Below are 25,135 nucleotides of genomic sequence, written 5' to 3'. Positions count from 1 at the left end.
TCTTGGTTCTTCTTTAATGCATCTTGGTCGATTAAAGAGATTTGACATGCTAATACAGTAATACTTACTGAATTAATGAGGATTACCGGTTAAAATTTTTCATTGGAAGCTTTTGTTAATATTACAATTCTTCAAATTTTCAATAGAAGCTTTTTCATTGGCCTACTATTATGCAGTTATGGCATATTCAACTCCTTCCGAGGGTTCGGGCTCGGTTAGTGTTTCTCAAGCTTCTCAAGATTGTGAAGTACTAAAACGAAAATCGAACGATGTCGGATGGGTGTATAGGATGTTAATTTATGCGAAGAACTTGGACAAAATCAAATGTATTTTGTGTGGGAAAGTTATATCTGGAGGAGTTTACAGAATAAAAGAACATGTCGCACACATAATGGGAAATGTGTCTGCATGTCCAAAGTCTTCAAAAGATGATCAAGCTAAGTGTAGAAATGCAATTAATGAGGGAAAGATGAAGAAGAGAAACAAGAAAATTGAAGAGGAATCTTTAAGATCGAATGTGAATATTCGAAAAGATATTGATGTGGATGAATTTCAAGAGTCTTTTGGGACTATGAAACCATCACGTACCCTTGGCCTTATGGATAAGTTTTCAAGTGCCATTAACCCAGAGACTTCTTTGAACTTAGCAAAGAGCAAGCGGAAACAAAACATCAATGATGCTCTTTTCAAAGAAAGAACAAGTCTAGTTAAAGAATATGTCTATAGATGGGCGTATGAAGCTGGTGTTTCTTTTAATGCTATTGATAGAGATAGCTTTAATGTGATGATAGAGGTGGTTGGTCAATTTGGGCCAGGGTTTAAACCTCCTACTAGATATGAAATGAGCGAGCCATATTTGAAGAAAGAGGTTGATAGGATCAAAGGCTTACTGAAGACAAATGAAAAAGAATGGAAATTGAATAGGTGCTCAATTATGATAGATGCTTGGAGTGACAGAAAAAGGAGGTCAATTATGAACTTGTGTGTCAATTCTAGATTAGGCACCATTTTTCTTTCCTCTAAAGAATCTTCAGATGAAATCCATACAAGTCAACTAATTTATGAGTATGTAGAGCAATGCATTCAAAAGGTTGGTCCAGAAAATGTTGTTCAAATAGTAACTGATAATGCCTCAAATAACATGGGAGCTGCAAAGTTGTTGAAGGAGAAGAGGCCAACAATTTTTTGGACCTCATGTGCTACTCATTCTATAAATCTTATGCTTGAAAGCATTGCAAGTATACCAAGGTTCAAGAAAGTCATTGATATGCCAAGGCATTAACTATATTTATTTATGCTCACCATAAGACCTTGACATTGATGAGATCATATACAAAGAAGAGAGATATTGTGAGACCAGGGGTGACTAGATTTGCTTTAGCATTTCTAACTTTGCAAAATTCATCTGAGAAAAAAAGTCAATTAAGGGCAATGTTTACTAGCACTGATTAGGAAGAATGCAAATTTTCCAAGAGTGTTAAAGGGAAAACATCTTACACAACAGTGTTTAGTATTGGATTTTGGACTCGTGTGTCATTGTGCTTGAAGGTTTTTGCACCTTTGGTGAAGGTGCTTCGAATTGTTGATGCCGATAAGAAACCATCTATGGGTTTTGTGTATGGTGAGCTTCTGCAAGCTAAGAAAGATATTAAGAATGCTTTAAGTAATATTCCAAAAAACTATCAGCATATTATTGATATTATTGATGCAAAGATGAAAGATATGCCACATAGTCCACTACATCTGATGGCTTATTTGTTGAATCCTTTTTATCATTATAAGGATCCGCTTCTTTATTTGGATCAAACTGTCACAATTGAGGTCATTGATTGTATGGATGTTATCTTTTTTGGGGATATTGATATGCAAAATATCATTTTGAGTGAGGAGTTACCCATGTAAAAGAAAAAGGAGTCTATCTTTGGGAAACCCGTTGCAGTAAAAGCATGCTCATTGAATGATGACAAGTTTGATCCAGGTAATTAAATAAATATTCATAATATTATTATTGTTTGAGGTTATTAATATTATTCATGTTATTGACCTAACAAAGCAGAACTGTCTGCCGGCTACCACGCTGAGTCACCAGACCAGTGGAGTCTAACAACAGAACTGCCACACACCTGCCTGATATACCACTAACCCATGAGTGGTGGTGTGTGCAGATCTATGTAACTGGCGATGTGCTCAATAATAATGGAGTCAACTATCGCACAACATGCAATCATGCGAGATGGTGCATGACATTAAGCATAAAGAAAATATCCTGAACCGCATAACAACATCCAAATATATACAAAATGTGTACCATAGGACAATGAACCAAATCAAAGGTACACAGATCAGATAAGATATAACAACCTAAATTCTGAACATAATAAACACATGGTTGTGTCACTGCCCCTATAAGCATGTATAATCAGGTAGGTACTAACATGAAGTGCATAATAAGTAAACAAAATAAGCATGTAACAGGTATCGAGTAGTGACCAACCGAAGCAAAGACGAACATAATCATTACTAAAGGTTATAACCTACTAAACATATCAACATGACATTATCAAAGATAAGTGAAGGTACCCGCCTCAAATAGCAGGTCCAATCCAGTCAAATCCAACATCGAGATGCTCATCTCGAATCAGAGTCCTGTAATACATGATATACAGATTTAGCTAATAACATATAAATTAATTAGCTAAATCAAATCCTCAAACCTATTTAGGATAATCATAATCGAACACGACTATTGATTATCCTCCTATTTATCAACCTACTACAACATGCATACTCATCTAAAATAATCAAATCCAACCATGATCTACATCTAAGATCAAAACCTACATTTAACTAATCAATCACACTAATCATGTGTCAACTAGTAATCCAATTTATCCCTAATTCCATACCTCAATTCACAGCCAAAAAGATCGCTGCCGGAAGGATGTTTGCTGCTGGAATTAGAACAAGCAACTTCACAATCGTGTTTGTTGATCCACAACACACAAAAGCCTGCTGAAATCCATCCTTCAGTTCACGACCCCCTGATGATACTGGAACAAGGTGAGTCAGACCAAGAACACCACAACAACGATCAAGTACCCGACTCACCAATTAGGGCAGCACCCTTACCTCTGTGCTCTGAGCCCAAAATCAACGCCGGTGATCTAGGGCTGAGGTCCGTCGATGGCGCGACAGTAAAGAACTAGGGCAAAGGAACTTGGTCGGTTGCCGGCGCTCGGAAGAGGAGAAGAATAGACGGCGCTAGGTCTCCTGTGGTCGGCGGTGGTGGGTCGGACCTTGTGGTCGACACAGAGAAGGCGAATAACCCAAGGAGGAGGAAATCGGTGATCTGCGTCGGGTGTGCGGCTCGTCAGGTAGAGAAGGCGCAGGCGAGACAGTGCAATCGAGAATTAGGGCACGGTGAGGAGCGGCGCGATAGGGAAGAAAAAGAGGAATGGAGAAGAAGTGTTGGGCTCGAGTTTTTTGTACGCTGGTGGGGAAGAAACCGTCGAACGACGCTGGTTAGGGCACGAGTTCGGCGGCGTCGAGCGCGTGGGTTCAGTGGGGGAGAAAGGAAATAAGAATAAAAGAAAAAGAGAATAAAAAGGAAAAGAAAAATAACTTTTCCTCGCTTAAATGGGTAGCCTAAATAGGCTTTTCTGGCCCCGTTTTTATCCCTGTAACCTGAGCCATATGATCTCCAAAAACTTTCAGAAAAATTTCTAAAAATTTCAGAAAATTCCCTTATCATTATTCGTCATTTTTTGGTATTTTACAATGTATCCCCCTACCTAACTAAAGACATCGATCATCCCCAATGTTGTTACCTCAAAAAACAACTTTCTATGATTATATTTTTATGCGATATCTCATGCTTTCATACCTATAGGTCTTCAACCTCATCAATTCTCTTCACCATAGAGTTTATCTAACCAAGCCTCTTGTCTATCAAATAGACCATTATCCCCAAGCTTGTTCCATGCCATCAAATCCTCCTTGCATCTTAGTCCATCTTACATGCAACACTAGATTGTACATTAGATTAGACCTCTAGTCCATCAGATGCATAAAGCTCCACTAGATTTCTCCCATTAGATCCTTCTCACCTTCTATAACAACCTTGTACCAAGTGTCAAGCCTCCAAACCTTTGATCATATAATCGCATCCACAACAGATCAATGCTCCTAGCACTAATGTGCTGTTGAAGCTCCTTCAAATGTGCAGCACTTGGTTTTAGGCCTCTAAGCCATTGAGCCAAAATTGACCCTACCTCATCAAGTCTAATAGCTCTGAGCTCGATGTGCACTACATAAATTCATTGCACCTAAACTCATTTCCCCAATAATATAGAGCCTTTATATTTAGTGTAGGAATTTAATTATTTCCTCTATTCTCATTATATCTCACACATCTTTTTCTTCACTTTGCACTTGTGTTCTCAATCTCCACTTTATTTTAACCACTCGGTTCATAGTCTTGAGAAGATTACCTTATGTTGGTCATGTTGTTAGTTTGTTCATGCTTAGAAATGCTTGGCAACTGATTGGAGATGAGTTGTAATGTTGCGTCATTTTTCTATCCATGTATTAATTCATGTCATTGTTGTTATTGTCATATGCATTTTTTTTTTATTCAATGATGTTTATTTTAATATTACGCGACATTAATTTTACGCTGTGTCAACAAGGGGTTTTAGATTTGGCATGTACTTTCTCAGCATCGTTACATGGAACACATTGTGCACGCCTACAAGATTCAGTGGTAAGGCCACCCTGTATGCCAATGTTCCCATCCTGTCTATGATCTCAAAAGGTCCAATGAATCTGGGACTAAGTTTACCCTTCATCCCAAACCGCATAACACCCTTCATGGGTGCTATATTTACGAAGACATGGTCACCAACCGTAAACTCGAGATCCCTTCTTCTCTTGTCAGCATAACTTTTCTGCCGGCTCTGTGTCATCTTCATCTTGTCTCAAATTTTTACTACTAAATCTGCCATGTGTTGAACAATTTCAAGTCCAATCTTAGTCCTTTCTCCGACTTCATCCCAATGAATAGGTGATATGCATTTCCTTCTATAGAGTGCCTTATAAGGAGCCATTCCTATAGTCGACTAATAACTATTATTATAAGTAAACTCCACCTGAGGTAGCTTCTGTTCCCAACTCCCCGGAAAGTCAATCACACAAGCTCGTAGCAAGTCCTAAATCTGTATCACTCGTTCTAACTGTCCATTTGTGTGAGGATGAAAAGCTATATTAAATGATGACTTGATTCCCATAGCAACATGTAGACTCTTCCAGAAGGATGAAGTAAACCTCAGATCTCTGTCGGACACTACAGAAACTGGGATTCAGTGCAGTTTGACTATCTCTCGAATGTACAACTCTGCGTACTGCTGTTGGAGTGTATACTGAAAGCCTAAGTTTTTGTAAACATTTGTCTTGAATAAAGAATCACATTTGGTCAAATTATCTACATTTGTTTGTAGTTGTTCAATTAATTTATATTGTAGATAACATAGCATGTGGTGTCATATGCAGAAGATAATGTTATCAGTACCTTATAAATTATAAACAGTAGCTCACGACCAAAATGGAAAGGAACAAACCATTAGAAGGTCATAGTGTAATTAGGTATCAGTTTATCTTGACTGTATAATTACACTAGTACACTTAGAGTGTATTGAGTAGGACCATTTGAGGTCGTTTCTTTTATACTGATTTTATAAAGAAACAAAGACCTCGGTTATTATGGAAGTGTGTGCTCTTAATCCTAATATAATAACAAGCACATATATTTGATATTTATTTCTTTAATTTATCAATGGGTGAGATTTAGTTCGATGAATCAATAAGCCCGATAAGTTGGGAAATGGTATCACTTATAGTATGTGTTGTTGATTATAGAAGGAAACTGTGTCCTAGAGATACTAGGTTGATAATGCCCCCAAGAGGAGCTCATAAGGATTGTCATGTTAAACCCTGCAGGTGGACTTAGTCCGACATGACGATAAGGTTGAGTGGTACTACTCTTGGACTAAGATATTAATTAAATGAGTTGTCAGTAACTCACTTAATTAGTGGACATTCGATATCTTAAACACAGGGAGACTAACACACTTATAATAAGAAGGAGCCCAAAAATGTAATTTGGGATTGGTGCGGTAGTTCAATGATAGTTCTCTAGTGGAATGAATTATCATTGATAAAAATAAGTTGTGTATTCGGGGCGAACACGGGATGCTTAATTTTATCGGGAGACCAAAACCAATTCCTCTTCTCGGTCCCTATCGTAGCCTCTTATTTATAGAGTTCTATACCTATCTATACCCACCTTCTATACCCACCCAATAGGGGTCGGCCAAGCTAGCTTGGGAACAAGCTAGGGCCGGCCTAGGTATAAGATTGGGTGGCCGGCCCTAGCTTGAACCCAAGCTAGTAGGGCCGGCCAAAATAAATTAAAAAAGAATTTTAATTTTAATTTTTATTATGTGGAAGAAATAATTTATTAAAGAGAATTTAAATTAAATTATCTCTCTTGTAAAATTTACAAAAGATTAAAGAAAGAGATTAGATCTCTTTCCTTATTTGTAGATTGGTGAGATATTTTATTTTCTCTTTAAAAATTATTCACATGTTGTAAAATTAAAATTATAGAAATTTCTTTTATTAACCATGTAGAGATTTTTAAAGAGAAATTTTAATTTTAAAATTTCCGGAAACAAATTAGGAAGTTTTAATTGTTGATTGAAACTTGTCCAATTTGTTCTCCAATGATGTGGCCGACCAAGGTAGATTTAATTGGGAAATTTTATTTTATTTTTCTCAATTAAATCATGTCAAGGAAATTGAGGAAATTTTATTGTAATTAAATTTCCTAATTTGCCTAGGCCAAGGAATATAAAAGAAGGGGTGAGGGTGCCTTCATGAGATACAACATCTATTATTTCTCTCCCTCTTTTGTTCCTTGGTGTGGCCAACCATCTTCTCCCTCTCTTCCTCTTGTGGTGGCCGAACCTCTCTCTCTCCCTTGGAGCTCTTGTGGTGGCCGGATACTACTTGGAGAAGAAGAAGAAGAAGGATAGAAAGCTAGCATCTCTTGGAGCTTGGTTAGTATTTTGGTTTTTCTCCTTGGTGAAGTTTTCCTTTGTGGCCGAACCTTGCTTGGAGGAGAAGAAGGTGGTTGGTGGTTTCTCATCTCGGTAGATCGTTGCCCACACAACGTCCGAGGTTAGAAGAGGAATATGGTAGAAGATCAAGAGGTTTTTCTACAAGGTATAACTAGTAATTTTTATTTCCGCATCATGCTAGTTATTTATGGAAATAATACCAAATACAAGAGGCTTACGTTCTAGAATTTCGAATATGTTTTTTCGATGCTGTGTTCTTTTGTTTTTTCTTTTCCTTGTGATTTGATTGTTCTCTTTGGTTAACCTAAAGTTATTTTAGGAAATTAAATATTAGCTTTCTATAAAAGGTTTTGTCTAGTCGGTGGTGGTTGCTCCCATATCCAAGAAGGTCATGTGCCTCGCCACATCAGTACTGGGAACCAATTATGGAAATTAATATTTAATGGAATTAATAACTTAAGGAGACTTGGGTCGAACGTGTAAAGTTTCGCAGGAGATCCAAGTCAAAACCTAAAAGAACATATAGATTAAGTTTTGGATCAAACGTGTTAAGTTCCGCAGGCGATCCAAAATTTAATTTAAAAGAACACATGGTAGCTAGGAAAAGGTTCAGACCTTTGTACAAAATTTTTATACAGTGGAACCTATAGGTTTTCCGAGTAGCAACCAACAATTGGTATCAGAGCTAGGGTTTTGCCTCTGTGTATTTGGTATTTAGTTTAATTATGCACATGTCATACATAATTTAGGCAGGTTAATAGTAGGATGTGCTAACTTTGTGGATGCAGGATCCAACTATTATGGCTTTTAGTTATTATGTGTGTGATTGGACCCTTGGACATGTCAAGGGCATTTATCTGTATGTGCATGATTGTATTAAAATACAGCAGGAGCTGTATTTAGTTTTATTAGGATTTTATTTTTAATCTAGATACATGTACATTCCTTTTATGTAATATAGGATCAAAATGTAAAATTCTATTTATGTCGCGGATCGAATCTTGCAAAGCGTGGAACCTTCTAAGGACCAGAGGCGCAGCGAAACTAGGAGCAAGATGGATGCAACAGCTAGATCCGGTGGCGGTGGCCAAATATGGCAGCAGCTTGGGATGACAACACACGGAGGACAATTAGTGATAAAAGCCATAATAGTTGAAAATTAAATTTTCTATTTATTGCTTTTATATTATGCTGTGTGTGCATGTTAGTTTACAAGTTTTAGTAGGCTAGCATAGTTAAAATTCCTCATTTATAAATAACTAAGTGGGAGAGGGATTTTTAAATAAATCCCATGGTCTCCATTACTGGTTTGTAAGTGATGCAAACAAGCTTGCGCGTTGGCTCTGAGTGCCTTCCTCCATAACAGATGAGCTTGTTTGTGGATCACTAGAACATACTTCCATTTTTGGATGACTATAGGAAGTTAATTAAGAGCGTGTGATCTTCCCCAACGGAAGGGGCATAATCTTATTAATGAACTTAGTGTCAAGTAATAGTATACACTTAGACACATCTAATAGTATCCTCCCCATCGGAGTCACTGCTATTATTTGTGTGACCAAAAGACACCAACTATTAATTTTATTTGTCAAAAAGTTAGGTTGACAAGATAATAAAATTAATGGGATAAAACCCTCCTTTTACAAATGTTGAATTTGTATACGTCCACACTAACGTGGCATACAAAATTCACGGTGTTTTGAGGTGTTGGTTAATTTAAAATAGTATTGTTTGAGGAATCAATATTATTCTAAATTTAGAGTTCTGACCAAAAGTTATTTGTGATTCTTAGGATGTCTTTCAACCCACTGTCCATCATACTTCAACAGAATAGACTTACTGGACCAAACTACATAGATTGGAAAAGAAACACGGACATTGTTCTTACTGCTGAAAGTTATAACTTTGTACTGACTGAGCAGTGCCCTGAAGCACCTACTGGTGAATCTACCCAAGAGGAGATTGAATATCATAGGAAATGGGTAAAAGCAGATGAGATGGCGCGGTGTTACATTTTGGCTTCAATGTCAAATGTATTGCAACATCAGCATCAAGATTACCAACAGCCTATGATATTATGAACAATCTCAAGGAACTCTTTGGTCATCAGGATAGGGCTTCTAGGCAAGAAGCCATGAGAAAGATAATGACAGCCACCATGCAAGAGGGTACTCCTGTAAGGGATCATATCCTAAAGATGATGGCTTATCTGAACGAGATACGATCCTTGGAGGAGAAATTGATGGGAAACCCAGATCGATATGATCCTCCAACGCTACCTAGAAGTTTTGAGCACCTGAACTATAATATGAATAAGAGGGTTTATTCATTAGCGGAACTACTGACATACTTCAAGCAACAGAAGGATTATTTCGTCACAATGCTCAAATTCACTATGTCGAAATGGTTCTACTTCTAAACCGAAGGAAAGAAGAAGAAGAAACAAGTCGGTTCAGCAAAGAAAGTGAATAAATCTCAGTGTACGGGATTTAAAGGAATGAAGAAGTCAAGGGCAAGTGCTTCATCTGTAAGTTGGCAGGGGAAGGCGGACTGTCCTCGTAGGAACCAAAACAAAGGTATATCTCATACTCTAGTTGTTGAAACATGTTTAGCGGTGTTATCTACCAGCACCTGGTGTGTAGATACGGGAGCCACTGATCATGTCTGCAATTCCTTGCAGGGGTTCCAGGAAACCCGACGACTATCTGAAGGAGAAATTACCGTCTACATGGGTAATGCTACTAAGGTGGCAGCTGTTGCAGTGGGAGACGTCTACTTATCTTTTAGTAGAAATAGAAATTTGATTTTAAGAAATTGTCTTTATGTACCTAGTTTTAGAAAGAATTTAATTTCAGTTTCTAAACTATTTTTAGATGGATATTCAGTTTCTTTCAGTAACGATGTAGTTATTAAAAGAAATAAAGTGATTATCTATTCTGGTGCATTAGTTGGCAATTTGTATACTTTAAATCTAATTTCTTCCACAAAGCAAAACATGGAAATTTATAACTCATCTTCTAACTCTAATAAGAGAAAAGAACCTTCGGAGATGAACCAAGCATATCTTTGGCATCTAAGGCTTGGTCATATTAACTTAAGTAGGATTCAGAGGCTTATAGCCGATGGACTTTTGAGTTCATTTGAGTTGGAAAATTTTCCAACTTGTGAATCTTGCTTAGAAGGTAAAATGACCAAGAGGTCGTTCAAGGCCAAGGGGTATAGAGCCAAAGAAGTGTTAGAATTGGTTCACTCTGATTTGTGTGGTCCTATGTCTGTCCAGGCAAGAGGAGGTTTTGAATATTTTGTCTCTTTCATAGACGATTATTCAAGATATGGATACATTTACCTGATGTGCCACAAGTCCGAGTGCTTTGATAAGTTCAAAGAATACAAGGCTGATGTGGAGAAACGACTAGGTAAAAGTATCAAGACACTACGGTCAAATCGTGGTGGCGAATACCTCTTAGGAGAGTTTAGGAATTACTTATCGAAGGTCGGATTCAATCCCAATTGTTCGCACTGGAACACCCCAATGGTGTGGCGAGCGAAGGAATATGACTCTTATGGAGATGGTTAGATCAATGATGAGTTATTCAGATTACCAAATTCGTTTTGGGGATATGCTCGGGAAACGAAGTATGTTCCGAACTTAGTACCTTCTAAATCAGTTTCTTCTACTCCCATAGAATTGTGGAATGGGCGAAAGCCCACTCTAAAACATATTCGGATTTGGGGTAGTCCAACACATGACCAGATGCTGATAAGTTAGAATCCCGCACAGAAGTTCGTGTGTTTGTAGGATATCCCAAAGGAACGAAAGGTGGTTTATTTTATAGTCCTAAGACCGAAGGTCATTGTTAGCACCAATGCCCAGTTTTTAGAAGAAGACTATATAATGGATCACAAGCCCAATAGCAAAGTTGTTTTAGAAGAACTTAGAGAGGACATGTCTACTTCAGCACCAACAGGACAAGATGAAGTACCACAAGAGACCGCAACACGTGTCACACATGATACACAACCACGGACAGTGCCTCGTCGTAGGGGTTGTAAGGCAACCTGAAAGATTCATGTTTTGGGAGAGTCTTGGACTTGATCCGGGTAAACATGAACCCGATCCATGAACATACGACGAAGCACTCCAAGATATAGATGCAAGATCTTGGCAAAAGGCAATGAATTCGAAATAGAGTCTATGTACTCTAATAAAGTCAGGAGCTTGTAGAACCACCGATGGTGTAAAAGTCGTTGGATGCAAGTGGATCTACAAAAGGAAAAGAGGGATGGACGGGAAGGTAGAGACCTTCAAAGCTAGGCTTGTTGCGAAAGGGTACACTCGTAAAGAGGGAATCGATTATGAGGAGACCTTTTCACCAGTAGCCATGCTTAAGTCTATCCGGATACTCTTATCCATTCGCTCATATGGATTATGAGATTTGACAAATGGATGTCAAGACGCTTTCCTTAATGGAAGTCTTGAAGAGAACATTCATATGAAGCAACCGAAGGGTTCATTGAAAAGGCAAAGAGCATCTAGTGTGCAAGCTCAATCGGTCCATTTAGGGACTAAAGCAAGCTTCAATGTCTTGGAACATCCGGTTTAATGAAGTAATCCAGTCGTATGGATTTATTCAGTGTCCGGATGAGTCTTGTGTATACAAGAAGTGTAACGAAAACGTGGTGGTATTTCTTGTACTATACGTAGATGATATTTTGTTAATTGGCAACAATGTCAAGGTATTATCAGACGTAAGGGTATGGTTGTCCAAACAATTTGATACGAAGGACTTAGGAGAGTGTGCACACATTCTTGGGATCAAAGTGATAAGGGATCGCAAGAAAAGAATGTTGTGTCTGTCCCAAGCTTCATATATAGATACAATCCTTGCTCATTTTAGTATGCAGGATTCCAAGAAAGGTTTCTTACCTTTTAGGCATGGAATAGCTCTATCTAAAGAGATGTCTCCGAAGACATCAAAGGAGATAGAAGACATGAAAGCAGTTCCTTATGCTTCGGCTGTAGGAAGCCTTATGTATGCAATGCTATGTACGAGACCTGATATTTGTTTTTCCGTGGGCATGGTCAGCAGATATCAGAGTAACCCTGGGCAAGGACATTGGACTGCAGTAAAGCATATATTAAAGTACCTGAGAAGGACTAGAGATTATATGCTAATTTACCAAGCAGACGATTTGATCCCTGTGGGTTACACGGATTCAGATTTCCAATCAGATAGGGACAATAGTAAGTCTACATCAGGCTATGTGTTTACTTTAGGAGGTGGAGCCATTTCATGGAGGAGTGTTAAGCAGAAATGCGTATCGGACTCAACCATGGAAGCTGAGTATGTAGCAGCCTCAGAGGCAGCTAAAGAAGCAGTATGGCTCAGGAACTTTCTAATGGACTTAGATGTGATTCCTGGTTTGCCCAAAATTATCACAATTTATTGTGATAATAGCGGTGCAGTTGCAAACTCGAAGGAACCACGAGCTCATAAGGCAAGTAAACATATAGAGCGCAAGTACCACCTGATACGAGATATCGTGAAGCGAGGAGAAGTTGTCATCGCCAAGATTACATCAGCGGATAACCTGACAGATCCTTTCACTAAGGCCCTTCCGGCGAAAGCTTTTAATCGGCATGTGGAGGGAATGGGAATCAGATGTATGGTAGAAGATATGACAGCTTAGTCATTAGTATAAGTGGGAGATTGTTGGAGTGTATACTGGAAGCCTAAGCTTTTATAAACATTTGTCTTGAATAAAGAATCACATTTGGTCAAATTATCTACATTTGTTTGTAGTTGTTCAATTAATTTATATTGTAGATAACATAGCATGTGGTGTCATATGCAGAAGATAATGTTATCAGTACCTTATAAATTATAAACAGTAGCTCACGACCAAAATGGAAAGGAACAAACCATTAGAAGGTCGTAGTGTAATTAGGTATCAGTTTATCTTGACTGTATAATTACACTAGTACACTTAGAGTGTATTGAGTAGGACCATTTGAGGTCGTTTCTTTTATACTGATTTTATAAAGAAACAAAGACCTCGGTTATTATGGAAGTGTGTGCTCTTAATCCTAATATAATAACAAGCACATATATTTGATATTTATTTCTTTAATTTATCAATGGGTGAGATTTAGTTCGATGAATCAATAAGCCCGATAAGTTGGGAAATTGTATCACTTATAGTGTGTGTTGTTGATTATAGAAGGAAACTGTGTCCTAGAGATACTAGGTTGATAATGTCCCCAAGAGGAGCTCATAAGGATTGTCATGTTAAACCCTGCAGGTGGACTTAGTCTGACATGACGATAAGGTTGAGTGGTACTACTCTTGGACTAAGATATTAATTAAATGAGTTGTCAGTAACTCACTTAATTAGTGGACATTCGATATCTTAAACACAGGGAGACTAACACACTTATAATAAGAAGGAGCCCAAAAATGTAATTTGGGATTGGTGCGGTAGTTCAATGATAGTTCTTTAGTGGAATGAATTATCATTGATAAAAATAAGTTGTGTGTTCGGGGTGAACACGGGATGCTTAATTTTATCGGGAGACCAAAATCAATTCCTCCTCTCGGTCCCTATCGTAGCCTCTTATTTATAGAGTTTAATACCCACCTATACCCACCTTCTATACCCACCCAATAGGGGTCGGCCAAGCTAGCTTGGGAACAAGCTAGGGCTGGCCTAGGAATAAGATTGGGTGGCCGGCCCTAGCTTGAACCCAAGCTAGTAGGGCCGGCCAAAATAAATTAAAAAAGAATTTTAATTTTAATTTTTATTATGTGGAAGAAATAATTTATTAAAGAGAATTTAAATTAAATTATCTCTCTTGTAAAATTTACAAAAGATTAAAGAAAGAGATTATATCTCTTTCCTTATTTGTAGATTGGTGAGATATTTTATTTTCTCTTTAAAAATTATTCACATGTTGTAAAATTAAAATTATAGAAATTTCTTTTATTAACCATGTAGGGATTTTTAAACAGAAATTTTAATTTTAAAATTTCCGGAAACAAATTAGGAAGTTTTAATTGTTGATTGAAACTTGTCCAATTTGTTCTCCAATGATGTGGCCAGCCAATGTAGATTTAATTGGGAAATTTTATTTTATTTTTCTCAATTAAATCATGTCAAGGAAATTGAGGAAATTTTATTGTAATTAAATTTCCTAATTTGCCTAGGCCAAGGAATATAAAAGAAGGGGTGAGGGTGCCTTCATGAGATACAACATCTATTATTTCTCTCCCTCTTTTGTTCCTTGGTGTGGCCGGCCATCCTCTCCCTCTCTTCCTCTTGTGGTGGCCGAACCCTTCTCTTCCATTGGAGCTCTTGTGGTGGCCGGATACTACTCGGAGAAGAAGAAGAAGAAGGAGAGAAAACTAGCATCTCTTGGAGCTTGGTTAGTATTTTGGTTTTCCTCCTTGGTGAAGTTTTCCTTTGTGGCCGAACCTTGCTTGGAGGAGAAGAAGGTGGTTGGTGGTTTCTCATCTCGGAAGATCGTTGCCCACACAACGTCCGAGGTTAGAAGAGGAATACGGTAGAAGATCAAGAGGTTTTTCTACAAGGTATAACTAGTAATTTTTATTTCCGCATCATGCTAGTTATTTATGGAAATAATACCAAATACAAGAGGCTTACGTTCTAGAATTTCGAATATGTTTTTTCGATGCTGTGTTCTTTTGTTTTTTCTTTTCCTTGTGATTTGATTGTTCTCTTTGGTTAACCTAAAGTTATTTTAGGAAATTAAATATTAGCTTTCTATAAAAGGTTTTGTCTAGTCGGTGGTGGTTGCTCCCATATCCAAGAAGGCCATGTGCCTCGCCACGTCAGTACTGGGAACCAATTATAGAAATTAATATTTAATGGAATTATTAACTTAAGGAGACTTGGGTCGAACGTGTAAAGTTCCGCAGGAGATCCAAGCCAAAACCTAAAAGAACAAATAGATTAAGTTTTGGATCAAACGTATTAAGTTCCGCAGGCGATCCAAAATTTAATTTAAAAGAATACATGGTAGCTAGGAAAAGGTTCAGACCTTTGTACAAAATTTTTGTACAGTGGAACCTATAGGTTTTCCGAGTAGCAACCAACAACTGCGTCATAGTGAAAGTCGTCCTTCCTAGTAGAAAGTGTGCTGATTTGGTGAGACGATCGACAATTACCCAAATGGCATTGGAGCCCCTTGCTGTCCTCAGTAAACCCACAACAAAGTCCATTGAAATGTTCTCCCACTTCCACTCGGGAATAGGGAGCGGCCTAAGAATCCCTGTGGGTCTATGGTGTTCCACCTTCACCTGTTGACAAGTCAAACATTCTGATACAAAACATGCGGTATCTCGTTTCATACCTGGCCACCTATACAGTAGTTGTAAGTCCCTATACATCTTTATACTCCCTGAGTGTATAGAATAAGGTGAGTTATGTGCCTCGGTCAATACTTCAACTCTCAGCGAATCAACATTAGGAACCCAAAGTCGGCCTCTGTATCTGACGATACCATCCTCAACCAAGTACAACTTCCGTCCCTTAAGCTCATCCCTCTGTCTCCATTTTCCTAACTACTCATCTATCGACTGTCCATCACAGATGCGGTCCCTCAAGGTAGATTGTACTGTCAGAGTGGATAAGTTAGGAGTCTCGCCCTTAGCATACACCTCAAGATCAAACCTCCGAATCTCAATTCGAAGAGGTCCATGTACCAATAGTTGGGCCATGACTGCTATCTTCCTGTTCAAAGCATCTGTAACTACATTAGCTTTCCCGGGGTGGTAGTTAATATCACAATCATAGTCCTTCACCAGCTCCAACCATTGTCTTTGCCTCATGTTCATCTCTTTCTGGGTGAAGAGCTACTTAAGGCTCTTGTGATCAGTATAGATTTTGCACTTTTCACCATTTAGGTAGTGTCTCCAAATCTTTAGGGCAAAAACAACTACTGCTAGTTCGTGGTCATGAGTCGGATAATTCTTTTCATGTACCTTCAATTGCCTAGATACATATGCAATAACTCGACCATGCTACATCAATACTATGCCCAAATCGAGATTCGAAGCATCAGTGTACACCACATACTCCCCTGCCCTGATGGCATAACTAGAAATGGTGTTTTAGTAAGTGTCTGCTTCAACCGCTCAAAGCTGTTCTGACAATTAGATCCCTATATAAATCTGGCATTCTTCTTTGTCAGAGTTGTCAAGGGAACTGCAATGGAGGAGAACCCCTTGATGAATTTGTGATAATAGCCAGCTAAGCCTAATAAACTATGTATCTCAGTTGCATTTCTAGGCTCTGACCATTCCCTAACGACCTTGACCTTAGTTGGATCAGCCTCAACTCCTTCCTTCGAAACGACGTGGCCTAAGAATTCCACCTTCTCCAACCAGAATTGCAGTTGCTGAATTTTGCAAACAACTTCCGATCTTGTAGTATCTATAACGTTGTCCTCAGGAGCTGCCTCTTCGAGTAGATCAAGATGTCATCTATGAATACAATAATGAATCGACCCAGATACGGCTAAAATACGCAATTTATAAGGTCCATGAAGACTGCTGGGGCATTTGTCACTCCGAATGGCATTACCAAAAACTCATAATGCCCATAACAAGTCCTGAAAGTTGTCTTATGCACATCTGCCTCTCTCACCCTTAACTGATGATATCCCGACCGAAGATCAATCTTCGAGAATGTTGAAGCTCCTTACAACTGATCAAATAAGTATTCGATCCTTAGAAATAGGTATTTATTTTTCACTATCACTTTGTTTAGTTCTCGATATTCGATACAGAGTCTCATGCTTCCATCTTTCTTTTTCACAAAAAGCACCGGTGCACCCCAGGGGGAGAAACTAGGGCGGACAAATCCCTTATCTAGCAGCTCCTGGAGCTGGTCCTTTAATTCTTTCATTTCTGTTGGTGTTAGGTGATATGGGGCCTTAGAGATCTGCGCTACCCCAGGTATCAACTCAATGGAGAAGTCCACCTCTCTCTCGGGGGAAATGTTGAAAATATCATACGGAAATACATCGAAAAGTCTCTGACCACCTCTACTTCTTCAATAGACTAGCTAGTCTTATCAGGAACGACAATGCCGCTGGCTAGAAATGTAAAATACCGGAAAATGGTAGATAATAATAAGGGAATTTTTTGAAATTTTTGGAAATTTTCCGGGAATTTTTCAGAGCTCGTATGGACGAGTTAACGGGGATAAAAATGGGGCCCGGGAAAGCCTGTTTAGGCTACCACATTTAAGTGAGGAAATGTTGATTTTTTCCTTTTTATTTTTCTTTTCTTTTTCTTTATTTCTTTTCCCTATTTCCTCTACCGTGCGCGCCTTCTTCCTTCCCCGTCGTGACCATGCCCTAACTGCTCGGCGGTTCTCCTCCTCTTCATTTCTTCTACCTGACGCCACTGCTATTCCGCCGCAGAGCCCGATTCCTTTCTCCTCTCCCTCCCGCGCCGCCTTCTCTCAATTCCCCATCGTCGCCGACACCCAACCCGATCGCTAGCCTTCATCTTCTCTCTCACACCTCCGTGAGCTTCTCCATCACATCTACTGTCGCCGGTGTTGCCACGGCTTCGCTATCTCGTCTCGTGTTGGGGGTGACTGTGCCCTAGATTTCCGATCACCCCTCTTTGTTGTGCTCGTGCTCATTTCAGAGAGCCAGCCGCCTAACCTCTGCACCGGTCGCCACAGCCACAGTGGCCAGGCGCGGGTGGCTGTACCCGGTGCCACCATCGCGCCACCATTCTTCTGTTTCGGCCATCGTCGAGCTCTAGCACTGTGCCCTAGCGCCGACCATAGCTGTTTGCCTCATATCTTTCACACCTCATCACCGAACCTTGTATTAAGGGGTCCAACACCTCCTCTTCGTCGGATCTTGGACCAGGGAGGTATACTATCTTCTACTCTTCACTGGATTTTGGATTTCTCTTCCTCGCTGTGCTCCAACAGACCCGTGCCACTTACCTTTGTATCGGTAGTGAGCTTGACCCCGTTTCCTACCTCGATTTGGTTCTCTGGTTGTCATGAAATAGCTCCATCAGGTCATTGAGGAGGTATAAGCATATGATTATTACTCTTTTGTTGGTTTAGTTTTCCTTTCTAGATTATCCTCTTTAGTCTCATGTTTGATTGTTCTGTTTAAGGGTGCTTGGATTGAAAATTCACTAGCAAGAGAAATGTGAAGGTTTTAGATTTGAATTGGAGACTTTGATTCAAGGTAAGCTATGTATAGTGTTTTGGTTGATCTCTTGTTAGTGTTAGGTTGATATGGATTGGTAACATATTCTATTTGAGAGGTTAATGTGTGATAACATGACTAATGAGTAATTAGTTATCTTAGGTTGGAATTTCATATGTGATTGAGGTGCGGATTGTGGATGATTTACATTGAGGGTAGTAGCTTTATGGTTACTCCGACTAGAATTTTCTGACAACCACTTCTCTGACTGCGAGGTGATAAAAGGATACTCACTATTGGGACCCTGATTACGGGACAATTGTTCTGATATGAGGATTTGTTTAGCACAGACTACAGTTAAAGGCGGGTACCTCTTGACTTATCTTTTATGATATTGTCATTTGGATATGCATAGTATTTTATAGCTACAAGCAATGATCATGTTTGCCTTTGGTAAGTCACAATTTGATACCCATAGCATGTTCTGTTTTGTCGCTTGTTATGTATCCATGTTTATACCTTGTGATTATTACCATGAGTACCTTAGTTCCTAGAGTAAGTAACATACCATGCTTTACTAAGTTTAGGACTAGATTCTGGATTTTTATTATCTGACATGTGTATCTATATTTTTATATCATACCTGATCTGTGTACCTAGACCTTTTGCTTTGATCCATGTACATTGTTGGTACATATTTTATGAAGGTGGATAGGTTCAGGACCTACGTTGTTATACCATAGAGGACCTGTATACCCTAGATCTGTGGATTTGACTTACTTGTACTAGGATATACATTTTTATATATATATGTGGATTTGGTTCAGGATATTGTCATGCTTAGTTTCATGCACCATTTGCATGATTGCATGCCGCGTGATAGGCTGCTCCATTATTGTAGAGCATATCGCCAGTTTCATCACTGTTCGGTGCTCCGTTGGTCCGCTCATGGGTAGCGTGACGCAGCGTGGTAGCACGTCAGTTTTGCCCTGTTCGGTGCTCTGTTGGTCCGCTCATGGGTAGTGTGATGCAGCGTGGTAGCACGTAAGGGATCCCTCCCCATCATGGTGTACCGGGAGATGAGAGCATTGCGCTCCCCCATTTATGATTGGGGTAGGAGTATATGTGTACTCCGACAACATCTCGTCCATTTGGTCACTCATCAAGAGCAGTGACGTCAGAGTGCACGGTTGTCACAGCCCTACTCACTCAGTCTCACCATTGTGTGTGAGATGACTGACCGGCGTCAGGGGTGACCATGTCATTGACATCATATGCATTTATTACATTTATTTGCTTGTGTTTGCTGCACTTATATGCTGCATTTTGGTGGATGCATTTGTTTGACATGCATACAGGAGGCATATTGTGTATCTGGTTTGACGATCCTTTTGTTCTGAATAGGAGTTCCTGGTGAGTACAACTTCCTCAGTTACCTTTCAGTTTTGCATATTTCCTATATATGATTAGGAAGTTGTATTTCCATGTTTATTGTTGTTAGATATTTCTTACTAGGCATGTCTATTGGTATTCGCTGAGTTGCTGAACTCACCCCCGTGGACACTATCTTTTTCAGGTACCAGGTTGGTTATGATATCGCTTGGAGTATCCTGTCTGCTGGTCCCCACGTCACCTCAGAAGATCTATCGGTTTCACTTATGTTTTGTTTATTTTGTGTGTCAGTGAGTTTAGTTTGTGCTCCTGTTTTGTTCTGGAGTGTTGAAGTTGTTATGTGATATTTTGTATTGGTTGTTGCTTGTGTAAGCCTAGCCGGCTAGCAGTTTTGTATTTGGTTTGTATTTGGGTTCTGTCATTTTCCGTTGTATTTTGGTTTTGGTACAGCCGAGTGGGCTGCTTTACATATAACTGCGTGGTTGTGTTTTTATTGTATCAGCCGAGTAGGTTGTATCATATAACTACGTGGTTGTGTGTATATTCTATCCGCCTGTGGCTGATGTATATTGTGCATATAGAAATGATTCAGATTGTCAGCCGTACAGGGGAGGTGCTGCCGAAATTTCTTCGGACAGGGACTTCCTCGGAGCGTGACAAGAAATCCCTGACCTCCCCTCGCAATAGTTCCCTCGCCCGAATACAAGAGGTCATGTGCCGCCTCTATCTGTTCCGGGCTGCCTCAAAGATGAATGGTTCCTCGCTGGGTGGTCAAATAGATACTAACCTCTGTCGAAAATCGATCGAAGCTCCATATAGGACTAACCAATCCATGCCCAAAACAATATCGAACTCTGTCATTGACAACAGAATAAGGCCTTCTTGTTCAATATCTTCATGTAATTGAAGCTCCACATTTTTCACTAAACTGGAAGATAACATCACTTCTCCCGAGGGAACTGTAATCCTAAATTCCAATTCCATGCTCTCAGGTAAGATTCCCAACCGCTTCACGAAGGATGTGGAGATAAACGACTATGTAGCTCCAAAATCTATCAAGGCATAAGTGGTTATGCCCGCTATAATTATCCTACCTGCAATAGCAATACCATCACGTTTCGTACAAAATATCCTAACCCACTACATCACATTTCGAAAAATCCCCCTTCAAATTATAAGCCTAATTTGGCACATACAAATCAATATAATTTGATAATATTTGCATTTGAACTGAGCATTTCAAATAGTATGACAATATACGGGGCTGAAGTCAGTTGAAATACCTGTGATAAGCTTAATGTATGGCTCTGCCTACTCGGTATGATCACGAAAACTCGACCAGTCACGGGCTACATAAGCTTCGAGCAATCAGTAGCTTTGTGACCGTCTTCCCCACATTTGAAGCACTTACTTGATCCCCACAGGCACTTGCCAAAGTGATGACGGTTGCATTCCTTGCACAAGGGTTTGTCACTTTCTCTCAGAGCACCTGCCTTTGGGGGTTGTTTTTGCTGTCCCTGGGGCTTTTGTGGTCTTGCAAATGGCTTCTTATTCTGTTGATGCTGTTGTGGGTAGTGTCTCTTTCTTTTCATCTCATCATCGATATCCTTCAGGGCCTGCTTAGACTAGAAGGCACTAGTAATGTTATCTTAGTTAATTTCATCAGAAAATATTGGTTTACTCTTGTTAGATCGATCAGTAGGAGTCTGATTTACACTTGTTGATTTGGGTAGTCGTATATTGATATACCTTAGTTGCTTGCGGAGGATTAAGGTATTCTTGATTAGTTAGTAGATGACTGATTTATTTTTTTTTGGTCCGATCAGTAGACGACCACAATACTCTATTTTATAGAGATGCTGATCTTTGGGTTATTCGTGCTTAGTTAAATATCTTGAGCACATAGAGTACATGACTTGTACTGAAGTGGGGAAAAACTGAATTTGCTGTATACCGTTGTCGGTTTGGTCAATCTATAGAGGATCGATGTATCATATTCCATGGGTACGTTAATTTTTGACTGTATGTACTTAGTTGGATAACTTAGAAGGTAGTATAGGGAATATCAGGTTGATTGGATTAAATATGCTGATTCTGCATATCTATGTGGTGTGTGCATATGATTATTACGAGTTGTAAGAGTGTCATGATGGACGGTTTAATTGCATGTAGTGAGTGAAAAATATTTTATGATGATTTACGAGGAGTAGAGAGCCAATCGACAGTTATGTCGGTTAGCTATCTGTTGATAGTACTTCTCTACCCTTGTGGGCATTGATCATCACTAAAGATTACTGAACCTCAGGTGGAGTAATCGTAGTATGATGTGTTACAAGACAATGATTACTAACCTTATCTCCATCGAGTAGCTCGAGACCCTGACCACATGATTATTTTACCACGGTCTTGAAGTTTATAATTCAGATTGGAGTATATGATCTTTTATCGATATTTGTTGAGGGTTCGACTTTTTGATGACATTTATTGGAGGACATTTTACGGGTATGATTATGAGATTTGTGGTGATATTCTTTGATGGTAGACTCTTAATCATGATGTTGAGTGATCCATTGAAATTTGGATGGTAATTCTTTAATTGTAGATATTTTAGTATCTAAAGGATGAGATTTGACGTATTCCTTAGACATTGTTTGTATAGGATTAGTAGAGTTTTATACTCATATCTTTTGGATATTAGGGTACCTGATACGATGAAAAATTGGTCACTGAGGAGTTATCATGTTTGACGATGGTTGAGGATGGTTTGAGTTTGACAGATAATATTTAATTGAGTTTAGTTGGTGAGTGTTTTTATAGTTGTACTTAGTGATTACTATTACATTTTGATTTTTCATCGTCAATGATATTGAGAATATGTGGATGCAACAATTAGCATACATTATGTGTTTTATTTTTTATGAGTCTCCCAGAGCTCTTATGTTGGGTTTACTTGAAGAGGAGGAAGCAGGAGATAAAGGGAGCATCTTAGGTGAGGGAAAGAGAACAAGATCATATTATTTTACTTCTGTTCATTTTCAGCTACCCTGATTAAACTTGGATGGAATCTGAGTGAAGGAAGTGATACTACTATTATCTATTTGAGACTCAAAGTTCATCTCTTTCTCTGTTGTCGATTTGAGTGGAAATAAAATGAAAATTTTAGACTTCTTTGTAGTTTGCTTGCTATTCCATTTTCCTTGGAGCAAGAAAAGTTGGTGGCTCTTTCTAACCTCCTCTTGGGAGTCATCTTTGCAGCAAGGGAGAAAACCTGACCATATAAATGAGTGTACTCTTTTGCACCAGGAATGATGGTCAATTTGCTAAGTAGTAACTTGAGAAGTTGATAGGCTCATTAAAAGGTTAGCATTCTTCATCGAATAAATTTGTAACTTGATCATTTTGACTACCGGATTATAGATTCAGATCAACATGCAAGATTTTAAATTTTTGTGAACATGCGTTAATCAATTCCATGCGTTAGAGTGTAAAAATGACATTTAAAGTGTCAGATCTGCCTTTTGTTCAATTTTTCTAGAACATCGATAAAGTTGTAAGTTCTGAGTTACTAGAAGAGGTGAATAAAAGTATGAGGGTTGTAAAGCTTTTGGTTGGCAGCTTCAGTTGCTAATGGATATTCTTTGTATTGGTAAAAGATTAGGATTAAAAGCAGTAATTATGGAATGACCATGCCTAAGACATATTGGCTCTTCTAAGCATTTCCACTAATAAGCCTGCTATTTTACATTCCATATACAGGTTTCAATTTCTTATAATGGTTTTGAGCAATAAATGCCTGGTGTGGATGTCAAGTTTCGACCACCATCTAGTTATTTATCTAACCCTTTTGACTTCAGTCAATGGATCTGAAGCCATGGCATTGGTGATCTCTATGCCGAGCATACACTTGTTGTATTGTGGGGAAATAAGTGATATGGCTATGGTGCCATATGTGATTTTATAGTTTTGTTAATAAGAGATGGTTACTGATAGAAGCATGGAGGGTGTCACATGGATAATATTTATATATATTTGACAATTCACCTACTGCTAAGATTTGAGGCGTTCTTATTGGTAGAACGACATGAAGAAAGACATCACGGAATTTGTAGCTAGATGTCTTGTTTGTCAGTAGGTGAAGGCTGAGCACCAGAGACCTGTCGGATTTCTACAAAGGATTCCTATTCCTGAGTGGAAATGGGAACATATTACTATGGACTTTGTGGTGGGTTTGCCGAGGACACGACGAGGCCATGACGCGATTTGGATAATTGTTGATTGATTAACCAAATCCGTGCACTTCTTAGCGATCCGGAAGACTGATTCCCTGGATCGATTGGCAGATCTATATTGCCGGGAGATCATCAGATTTCATGGTGTCCATTGACTATTATTTCGGATAGAGACCCCGGTTCACGTCTCGATTCTAGCAGAGTCTGTGGCAGGCCTTGGGCACTCAGCTCCAGTTTTCCCTCCGCAGATCGATGGATAGTCAGAGCGGACCATTTAGACTCTAGAGGACTTGTTGAGGTGAGGTGTATTGGATTTTGGGTGGTAGTTGGTAGGACCACTTGCCATTGGTAGAGTTCGCCTACAATAACAGTTTTCATTCGATTATCCAGTTGACACCGTTTGAAGCGTTGTATGGTAGGTCTTGTCGGACACCCACCCTCTGGAATGAGGTTGGGGAGGCCCAGTTGTTGGGACCTCATAGAGCTCAACATGAGGCAGAGTTGGTCCGTACTATCAGACGGAGGATGTCAGAGGTGTAGGACCGCCAAAGGAGTTATGCTGATCAAAGACTCAGACCCTTGAAGTTCTCTATTGGAGACCATGTATTTCTGTGAGTTTCACCCCAAAAAAAAAGGGGTGAAGAGATTTGACTTCAGAGGTAAGCTACCTCCGCGATACATTGGCCCTTTCTAGATCATGGAGAGGATTGGAGCGGTAGCTTATCGGCTGGCACTATCACCGTCCCTGGCAGGAGTTCATGACGTATTCCATGTGTCTATACTGAGAAGATACATACCCAACCCGACACATGTACTGACAGATATCTCAGTTCCCGTTCAGCCTGATGTCACTTATGAGGAGATTCCGGTACGGATGTTGGACCGGAAAGAGTGTCGGTTGAGGAACAAAACAATCTGACTGGTTAAAGTCGAATGACAACATCTTTCCGACGAGGAGGCTACCTAGGAGCGCGAGGATACGATCCGAGCTCGATACCTCATCTTTTCACTTGAGGTATGTGATTTAATTTACCGTTCAGCATTTATACTTTCTATCTGTTGTTAGTATTTGCTGATGGTAGATAACGAAATTTGGGGACCAAATTTTTATTAGTGGGGGAGAATGTAAAATACCGAAAAATGGCGAATAATGATAAGGGATTTTTTTTTAAATT

The 25,135-nt window shown here is 39.3% G+C and overlaps 1 protein-coding gene across 1 annotated transcript; it reads left to right on the top strand.

Annotated features, from left to right (window-relative positions):
• The first annotated feature begins 391 nt into the window (after positions 1 to 391).
• LOC121972910 lies at positions 392 to 1,902 on the top strand. The gene is made up of 2 exons (XM_042524526.1): positions 392 to 1,258; positions 1,549 to 1,902. Exons 1-2 carry the CDS (start codon positions 392 to 394, stop codon positions 1,900 to 1,902), a joined length of 1,221 nt encoding a protein of 406 aa, XP_042380460.1.
• The last annotated feature ends 23,233 nt before the right edge of the window (positions 1,903 to 25,135 follow it).

Source organism: Zingiber officinale, chromosome 4A (assembly GCF_018446385.1).
Source record: "Zingiber officinale cultivar Zhangliang chromosome 4A, Zo_v1.1, whole genome shotgun sequence".
Taxonomy (NCBI): domain Eukaryota; kingdom Viridiplantae; phylum Streptophyta; class Magnoliopsida; order Zingiberales; family Zingiberaceae; genus Zingiber; species Zingiber officinale.
Note: the sequence above shows the minus strand (reverse complement) of the source record. Positions and strands in the feature narration are given on the sequence as shown.